At 45.3% G+C, this 10214-nt stretch overlaps 1 protein-coding gene across 1 annotated transcript; it reads left to right on the plus strand.

Annotated features, from left to right (window-relative positions):
- Positions 1 to 5017: 5017 nt before the first annotated feature.
- Positions 5018 to 7086, plus strand: LOC122435898 (polyadenylate-binding protein 1-like 2). Its single transcript, XM_043459994.1, has one exon. The coding sequence runs from the start codon at positions 5023 to 5025 to the stop codon at positions 5623 to 5625; it is 603 nt and encodes a 200-aa protein (XP_043315929.1). The 5' UTR covers positions 5018 to 5022; the 3' UTR covers positions 5626 to 7086.
- The last annotated feature ends 3128 nt before the right edge of the window (positions 7087 to 10214 follow it).

Here is a 10214-nt window from a genome sequence, read left to right on the forward strand (position 1 = left end):
CTGGACCATGCACGACCTTGGAGAGAAGTCAGGTTTAGGGCCGGCCCAATTACTGTCCAGTCCTTCTCAGTCTATTCTGCTGGCTTGTCATCCTCAACCCAACTTCCACATGTTGGCGTGTCTCAGGGAATAGTTGTGCACATTCCTCTCCTAACAGTACCCTCTTGAGGTGATTCTTCCCAGTCTTGTGGCTTTAAATACTACCTGTGTCCTGTTGTCTTGATAATTCTGCTCTTGCAGCCTACATGGAGAGTGGACTTCTCCAAACCTCAGACACTTAACAAATGCAAATAGGAACTCTTGACACACATGCCCAATTGTCTTTCTTCCTTCTCCAAACCTATCATATCTACTGCCTGTATTCTCTGCAACTATATATAACACCTTCTTTACCAAGACTTGCAAGAAAATACTCTCATAGTAAACGTTCATGTCTTGAGTTTGTTCACCAACTGCCTTCAATACACCAGCAAGTGATGTTTGTTCTCTTTCCAAATTATCATGAGAACCCATGCACTATTCTTTAAATTCATGCAGCCTTTCTGGGCCAAGCCACTGCCATCTCCCAAGTGAGCTACTGCAAGAGGATTCAAACTGGTCTCCCTGCTTTGCTTTGTGCCCTGCCTACTTATGGTATTTTCCACAGAGAGCAGTCAGAGAGAAATTACTGAATATAATTAGATCATGGCACTCCCTTGATTCAGTTCTCTCTCTGGCTCCCCAGAGCTCTTTGAGTGAGAATGAAACTCCATCATGGCTCCTTCCCACCACTGCACTGTCCTTTGTTCCCTCCATCCCCTCTCTCACTGGGCTCCAGCCACACTGGCATCCTTTCTGCCCCTCCAGTGCCCCTCTTTTCTGCTACAAGGCCAGAGGAATTGCAGTTCTCCCTGCTGTGCAGGCTTTCTCCCTGTTTCCCAGCAGAACTGACCACATATCATTGTCCTCAGAAAGGCCATCCCTGACCTCTGCCACTTCTCTTGGGTTCTAGGTGATATGTACCAAATCATTTCATTTATTTCCCTGAGGGCATTTGTAGCAACCTTTAAGTGCATTTATATTTTCTTCCATGTTTATATTCCCCACTAGAAAATAAGTTCCTTGGATGCAGGGGCTCTCTGTCTAGAAGAATGGCTGGTACAGGGTAGCCCTCCATAAATACTTACTGAAGGGTCCTCTGCCTCCCTCTCCTGACACTCCACAGGGCCCTTCACTTTTGCCTCAGTTACAGCAGCCAGTAGTCAGAACACTTTTGATTGCAGATGTGGCCAGGAACTGAAAAGAGGAGAAGGGGACGTCACAGAAGCCTCTGTGGGAAAGGACTTGGAGAGTATTCCCCAGCTGCTCTCCTTGTCACTGGAGTAGCCCTGCTACTGTTGCTGGCATGTCAAGGGCCTAGGAATTGTCTTCTGACAAGTTTGTGGATTCACTGACCAAGCATGACTTTACTTCACCTCTTTCTCCTACTGTTTCACCAATTTCTGTTGGCCCTGTGGGCTGGAAGTCAAAGCCAGAGAAAGAGAACTTGTTGAGTTCTGGTCCTTGAATTGGTCCCTCTTGTCCCTTCTGCCTCCAAACAATGGGCTGAGTAATTCTTCTTGCCATCCCCTGACCCCCTACCCACCAGCAATCATGGCTTCCTCCTTGGCCTCTGCCTCCTTGGGTCCCTCTTGGCGGCCACCTGGAATGGTGAGGCACAGCTCATCTGCCTCCTGCCTATAAGCAACCTAAGATTCTCAGGAGGTGACTCCTAAGAGTGGTGACAGTGGCCACCTTGGTCAAGGCACCAGCTGCACAGCAGGCTCCTCCTAAGTCTATGTCCCTGTCCTTGGCTGGCACTAGCCCTGTCTAGGGGTAGAGGGCTTGACTTTGCATGCTGGCAAGGCACATGTTTGTATGTCTGCTTCTCAGTCTTCTTGGGATGCTTTCCAGGCAGCGATGAGAAGGCACTGCTTCACACCCCATGGTGACCCAGTCAGTTCTGAAGGTGCAGGGTTGTTCAGGTCAAGGCAATGCTGCCACCACGGAAAACAGCTTTATATACCCATGGAAGGTGGATGGACTGGAGTGAGGGGGAGGAGAGAATATGTGCTGGGCAGATGAAACTCCATGGCCATTATAGTCCAATCACATAGTGCATATAGCCCTCTGCTAGCATTTCTTTTATTTGTACGGGCAGCCCAAGCTTTAGTGGAGTGAGACATCCTGAGGAATGGCTCCATGGTTTGATCAGTTTTTATATTTGACCCCGAAGTCCACAGTTCAACATCTGGCTCATGGTAACTGTGAAACTCCTATTTATGGAGGGAAAGGGGGAAAGGGGGAAGAGTTGTTCTTGGAACTGGTCACATCTGACTATCTCTTTTTTTATTCTGTCAGCTCTGTCTCAGTGCTGACTGTGTGTGTGTGTCTGTGTTCATGTGTGTGTACATTTATACATATATTGATGGGTTCCCCCCAAGTTTTATTGAGATATAATTGACATATAACACTATATAAGTTTAAAGTGTACAACAAAATGATTTGATACATGTACATATCACTAAAATGATTACCACAAGAACTTTAATAAACATCCATCACCTCAGTTACACTTTGTTTTCCCCTTTTAATGAGAGCTTTAAATATCTACTCTTAGCTACTTTCTGTGTTGATATTTAGTTTGTATTAAAGATCTGATCATACCAAGTCCCTCCTCGAATGTGTTGAGTGGGCCCTGTGAGCTTGGGTGTAGAGTCCAAGCATCTTAGCTTTCTTTTCAGGGCCCCTATACCTTCTAACCCCATCTTCTACCATATACTCTTGGAGATCATGAGCTCTGTCCACATAAGATGATTAGGCATGACGAGACGTGACTATGTATGTGCTAGCATGCTACAGGGCCTCGGACACAGACTAATCCCTCTGTCTGTGGTAATGGAATGCTTTCCATTCTGCCCCAACGTGCTGGGCTGCTACTCATCTTTCAGAGGTCACCTTGGGGGTTTAGTCTTCTGTGCAGTGTTGCTTGATTCCCACCAGAAAAGCTTATTGGGTGGGTCCTCCCTTCTGGAAGAAGTAGGACTCTAGCCTCTGTTGCACTCTACCCTAATGGTTGCTTGCTTGCCTACCCTCTCAGCATTTGGCCTTCCTCTCTGCTCCAATACACACTGCTCACCTTTCCTCACCTTGCCCACACCTCCAACACATCAACATTCACTACTCAAGTATCACACTGCCTGTCTCTAAGCCCCCAGTGCCAAGTGGTGGGTAAGGGTTCCCTTAATATTAACTGGTGAACTGGGAAGAGACACCTCATCCTAGAGAGATTTCTGGTTTTGTTTTTGTTTTGAACATGGATGTGCTGTTCGTGGTTCACATTGGGAATATCATCAAGTCGAGGGCAGAGACAAGAAGAAACAAATGCCTGGCTCTGGACCAGGTCCTGTCCCCGGCTCATGATTTGACTTTCCTCACCCATCATGGAGGATGGCACTAAGAACAGAGTGCTCTTGATTCCTCCCCTGCTTCCAGGCTTCATGAATTGAGGCTGAGTGGTTGGGAGGAGTTGGGGGGCTGAAGAACACCCAGGTCCCTAGTTCTCCCATAGTCTGGAGCAGGGACAGGGTTTCCAGCCCACACTGCCTGCTCCCAAGATCAATCTCAAAACTGGTCCATTTCCCCAGACCCCTGTATATCCCTAGGCTCCATAAATATTTGTGGCATTGCATTGTGAATAAATGAGTACGTGTTCTTGTGTTCTTTAATTCTTCTGCGCAAGTGTTGTAGAGGAAGGAAAGAGCTGGATAACCGGGAGGAATCTCTGAAAAAATGGGTCAGAAGTCTGCAGGGCTGGAGGGGGAGAGTGTCTCGTTAGCCCCAGCTCCAGGTCAGAATAGGAGTTGTTGCCTTGGTGGCGGTAATGTTGGGGAGAGTGTGTGCGTTGAGGTGGGGAAGAACCAACCCCTAAACGCGAGAAAACCATTTTTGCGTGGCTTTGTTTAGGCCGGGCAAGTGTTTTCTCAATGCCACCCACCTTCTCTTGCAAGGTGCTTGCTTTAATCATTTAAATGTTCTATGGGGAGAGAAGGATAAAACAAAACTCCATAAATCTATGTCAGAGTCCCTTGGTCCACATGGAACCCTTACCCTGGCTTCCTCTGCATACACATCCAGTTGATCGAGAGGCTGAGAACCCACACTCCCTCCCGCCAACACCAAGCCTCCCGCTCCCGCCCCCTCCCACCGCCCGCTGCCCCGCAGCCCCGAAGCAGCCACTGGGGGAACCAAAGAGACAGAAGCCTTCCCAGCTGCCCGGACCACAGACGCCAACACCCCCCGCCCCACACCACACGCCGCCCGCCGGCGCCCAGCACGCTAACCCACGACCGAGCGGCGGCGGCATCAGCGGGCTGCGGGCTGCAGTGACTCGCACCGGCGCGCTCCTGGCAGCGCTAGCCATCCCAGGTGACTGGGACTCGCTAGATCGGCTGGCCCGGGGTCCTCCGCCCCAGCTCGCGCCCCCGGCCCCGGGGCCCGCGCCCACCTGCCCTCCAGCCCTCTCCCGCCTCTCACTCCCCCCCGCAGGATCGCCAGAAGGGAGGTCGCGGCAGCGGCCCGGCGGCACCGGCGACCGTGGCGACAGCGGCGACAGTGGCGGCGGCGGCTGCGGCGGCGGCGGAGGCTGCGGCGGCGACCGTGGCAGAGGCGGTGGCGGAGGCCTCCGTGGCGGAGGCGGAAGCAGAGGTGGAGGCCGAGGCCTCAGTAGAGGAGGCAGTGGCGGAGGCCACCCTGGGGGAGGCGGTGGCAGCCCTGGCGGAGGAGGAGGCGGAGGCCGCCCTGGCGGCAGCGGCCGTGGCGGTGGTGGAGGCCAGTGAGGCCGAAGCCGCCGCCGCGGCGGCAGAGGCTGCGGCGCCCGTTTTGGGGGAGTCGGATGCGGATGCCGCTGCGCAAGTGGCGGCGGCGGTAGCGGCGGCGGCCGCTGCAGCCGCGGATGCAGATGCGGGAACGGGCGGGGGCTCCGAGGGGAACCCGGACTTTCCTATGGCCTCGCTGTACGTGGGCGACCTGCACCCTGAGGTGACAGAGGCAATGCTGTATGAGAAGTTCAGCCCGGCCGGACCCATCCTCTCCATCCGCATATGCAGGGACAAGATCACCCGCCGCTCGTTGGGCTATGCGTATGTCAACTACCAGCAACCGGTGGACGCCAAGCGGGCCTTGGAGACCCTGAACTTTGATGTCATCAAGGGCAGGCCGGTGCGCATCATGTGGTCGCAGCGGGACCCCTCGCTCCGCAAGAGCGGAGTGGGCAACGTCTTCATCAAGAACCTGGGCAAGACCATCGACAACAAGGCTCTGTACAACATCTTCTCGGCGTTCGGCAACATCCTGTCTTGCAAAGTGGCCTGCGACGAAAAGGGGCCCAAGGGCTATGGGTTCGTGCACTTCCAAAAGCAGGAGTCCGCGGAGCGGGCCATAGATGCGATGAATGGCATGTTCCTGAACTACCGCAAAATTTTCGTTGGGAGATTCAAGTCGCATAAAGAACGAGAGGCCGAAAGGGGAGCCTGGGCCAGGCAATCCACCAGTGCTGACGTCAAGGATTTCGAGGAAGACACCGATGAGGAGGCCACCTTGCGATGAAAACATCCCAGGAGCGAGCCAGCCAGCAGAGCCAAACCTTGGCTCCCACCCGGTTTACAACCCCACCCCCCATCCCATTCTCCCCAACCCACCAGCAGTGTATTGTATTGGGAGTGCAGGTCTCTCTCTCACCCCTTCCTTCCTCCTTCCTTCACTCCACCTCTGCCTTCCTGTTTGTCCGCCTCTGTGTCTCTCTTGACTTCCCCCTTCCCTCCCCTCCCCTCCCCCCACACCCACCTTGGGTGTTGTGAATAATCTTGCTAATCTGTGCCACTTGATAGTTAAAGGCTGCCTCTTCTCCTTGTGGTTTGGTTTAAAAAGCACTTTCTCTCTTTGTTTATTGCACAGGTGATGCAATGTCATGGTAGAAACATCAGGAAGGAGAAGGAAATCAGATGAGGGAAAACCAAGAGAGTAATTGCTCCCCATGACCCTACTACCCGGAGACAACCACTTTTACCATTTTGGTGTGCTGTTTTCCAGGCTCTCTTATCTCCTTCTCTCTCACCCTTCCTCACCTCCACCCCGCCTTCCCTTTTAACACAGTGTTATAGAATGGTTCATGTATGTGGTGTTTCTTAACCTGCTTTTTCAAAAACTAAAACCAAACAAATGTCAACCCATTGAACTTCTTTCCGTGTTATTCAACAGGCTTGAGAAAGGTCATCTTCAGTGCCTGCAGAGTGTATCTATGGACCCTAACATTTCTGTAATCATTGCCACATTGTTGGACATTCAGGTGGTGCCTAGTTCTTTCCCTGTGTTTAAACCCAGCACTGTGTATACTCTGATGAGTGAATTCTTCCTTGTCAAGCCAAATCTTTGCTAGTGTACAGGATGTTCTTAATTGTGGACTTGCAGGATCCACATGTGGACATTTTAAAGACTGTTCCTGTGTGTTGCCAAATGGCCCCTTCATAAGCATTGTACCAATTTGTATTCATGCCAGTCACCTCAAATAGTAAAAATAGTATGCCCATTTCCCCTGCATAGTCTCCTGGTCACTGTAATTGGTGTGTGTGCGCGTGTGCGTGCGCATGCGTGTGCCTGTGTCTTGGCCCACTCGATGGTTGTTTTGCTGAATTTAAATACTGTTTATCACCTCCTTTCCCTGAGCCCACTTTCTGCTCTTTTCCCCATTCTCAGAAAAATAATCCAGCTTCATTTTAGGAAAAAAAATTCACAAGCAGACAAGTCAACAGAAGAAAATTAATTTCACAAGTAATCAGTCTTAATGACCTCCCTGAATCATTTTCTTCTGCATCTAATAGTTACTATGAAGTACATGAAACATATTAGGCTGTATCTCTCTAGGATGTTTGTGATTCATTTGTCATGTATGTATATAGTAATGTACATATTGTTTTTATACTTGCTTTTTGACACCTAAATATGTGTGTGTGTGTTTATACACACAATACTCTTTAACTTCATTTCATTAAAGATAATTTAAAAATATTATTTCTGGTTGTTAATATTTCATTGAATTAATAACTAAATGAGTAGATACATATATGATAATTTACTGCCCTTTCTCCTTTTGTCAGAAAAATTATTCAGCTTCATTGAAGGAAAAAAAAATTATGAAACATACAAGTTATCCATGTCTATGTGTGTTCGTGTTTATACATGTTTTAACTGTTTCCTCATTGTTGCACTTCTAGGTTGTTGCTCATTTTTCCTTATACAAAGCTATCTAGTGAATTATAGTACACAAATCTTGCTCACTTTCCAGATCATTTCCTAAACAAATATTGAAGAGAGAAAAATTTAAGTATCAAACTATACGGGCAGTTTGGTGGCGAAGTGCATTAGTAAATGATCATCTGTAAAGATAGTATTTTATATTTGTAAGATGCACCAGATACTGTAAGGTACCTAGATTACCTGTATTGTTTTCTGCACTTGGTATTGCAGTCATTTCTGTATTTTCTCTATATTTTATCAGGGAAACAGGAGCTTTTTTGTTTTTATTTTAGGCATATTTTATACAGTCTGTACACGAACATAATAGAAAGTATTTTTGTTTATATAGCAAAAGTCACTCCTAATACCACTGCTTGACAAAATACATTTTAAATACATAAATATCTGTATGTTGTTGTTGTTCAGTCACTAAGTTGTGTCCAACTCTTTTTGACCCCATGGACTGTAGCACCACTGTTCATTATCTCCCGGAGTTTGCTCAAATTCATGTCAATTGAGTCGGTGATGCTATCTAACCATCTCATCCTCTGCCGCCCCCTTCTCCTTTTTCCTTCAGTCTTTTCCAGCATCAGGGTCTTTCCCAATGAGTCATCTCTTCGAATCAGATGGCCAGATTATTGGAGCTTCAGCTTCAGCATCAGTCCTTCCATTGAATATTCAGGTTTGATTTCCTTTAGGACGACTGGTTTAATCTCCTTGTAGTCCAAGGGACTCTCAAGAGTCTTCTCCAGCACCACAAATAGATATCTACATACCTTTATATTTTAAATAAAATATGCATTTTTTCATTGAAAGTTATTTTCACTGTAATAATTCTCTGGGACCATATTTCTAAATATATGTTCTCCTTTTGTTCTGTTGTTACATAATATGCCATCATAGAGATGAGCTATAATTTCTACAACCAAGCTTCCTTGGGCTATGTTTAAAATAATTCTGAATTTTTACTTGTAAGATCAGTTCTATGATGAGCACCTTTGTACCTGAATGTCTTGAAATATTTCATTATTTTCTACTCCTTACTATTTGAATTGTTTAATGTATGTGGATATGTCAAATATTTTTTTTTTTGGACTTTTGCCCACATTTCACTCTTAAAGTCTGTATCAACTGGTAGTGTAGGAGAGTGTACATACCCCCGCCCAACTTCTTAAATTGGCCCAAGTATTTTTTTAAAGTTTTGTGAAATGAAAATGATTTGTACATTTTTATTACTTCATTTAAAAGTGCATTTAAAAATGAGATCAAGCACATCAAAATATACATAAGAACCACTTCGGACATTTATTTCCTATATATTTACAATTTTTCATGATCCATCTATAAGGAGTTTTAACAACTATGGACATATTTTATCCCATAATTTGCCTTTCAATATATTATGAAGATACCTAAGGCATCTAAGCCTCTTCAGTTTTATTCTAAATCTCACCATCATTTTATAAGACTGGACTTTTTTTGGAAATATAACTGACTTGCAATATTATATCAGTTGCAGGTGTACACCATAGTGCATAGTATGTAGTAACTTGATATTTTTATCAATATAAATTATGCATCATAAAAGTTGTAAATAGTGACTATACATGCTAGGTTGTACATTACATCCTTGTAACTTTTTTTATTTTGTACCTAGTAGTTTGTATGTCTCAATTGCCTTCACCTGTTGTGCCTATCCCCCACCTCTGTCTCCTTTGGTAACCACTAGTTTGTCATCTATATCTATGAAGTTGTTTCTGTGTTGTTATATTTATTCATTTGTGTTATATTTTAGATTCTACATATAAATGAAAGCATATAGTATTTATCTTTCTCTGACTTATTTCACTGAGCATAAAACCCTCTAGGTCCATTATATTATAGAAAAATGGCAAAATTTCATTTTTATGGTCAAATAATTCTCCATTATATACATAAATGTGTGTGTGTGTGTGTGTGTATCACATCTTTAGCCAGTCAACTGTTGATGGACACATAGGTTGCTACCACATCTTGCCTATTATAAATGTATTGTAGGTAACATTGGGGCACACATACCTTTTGAATTGCTTTCTTTGGATAAATGATCATGAGTAGAATTGCTGGATTATATGATAGTTCTGTTTAAAAATTTTTGAAGAACTTCTATACTGTTTTCCATTGTAGTTGCACCAATTTAGATTCCCACCAACAGTGCATGAAGGTTCTTTTATCCATATCCTTGCCAACATTTGTTATTTCTTGTCTTTCTGATGGTAGACATTCTGATAGCTGTGAGGTGATATCTCAGTATGTTTTTGCATTTCCCAGATGATTTTTGAGACTTGTTTTGTGGCCTAGCTTGTGATCTATCATGGAGAAAGTTCCATGCACAGAACTGGAATATTTTTAAGAGTGTCCTCATTTTGAATATTGAAGTAATTCCTATGTTTTCCCCGTTAAATCCAACACTGTGCTGAATAATTTTGCCGTTGAATTGCTTTTCCTCCCCATTAAAAGGCATTTACTAGTCCTAGTCCTTTGTCTAGTCCAGGCTGTGAGCTAACACTTAAAAATTTAGACGAAGTTCAGAAATGTTGATTTTAAAGGAAGAAACCGAATCATATTTAATGAATACTTTAAAATTTAGACATTGTTTTTACAAGCTTTATAAAAGCTAGGGAAAAAGTCCCTGCCTGGGAGAAGAAATAAGCTTATTTATGCTATATGATTCTATCAGACTCTCCTTATAAGTCAAGATAGCTTTGAAAATTTGGCAAAGACTGCAGGACAAAGAAACCATTGCTTTTAGGATTTATGCTTGTAGAGTATTGATTGCTGTTACTTATTCACAGAAATGATACATGTAACTCCATGGCTGATTCATGTCAATGTATGACAAAACCCACTGCAATGTTGTGAAG

This window comes from Cervus canadensis, chromosome X, assembly GCF_019320065.1.
Source record: "Cervus canadensis isolate Bull #8, Minnesota chromosome X, ASM1932006v1, whole genome shotgun sequence".
NCBI classification, from domain to species: Eukaryota; Metazoa; Chordata; class Mammalia; order Artiodactyla; family Cervidae; genus Cervus; species Cervus canadensis.

Excerpts from the sequence above, each read along its gene's own strand:
- LOC122435898 (XM_043459994.1), top strand. The coding sequence starts at position 5,023 with ATGGCCTCGCTGTACGTGGGCGACCTGCACCCTGAGGTGACAGAGGCA.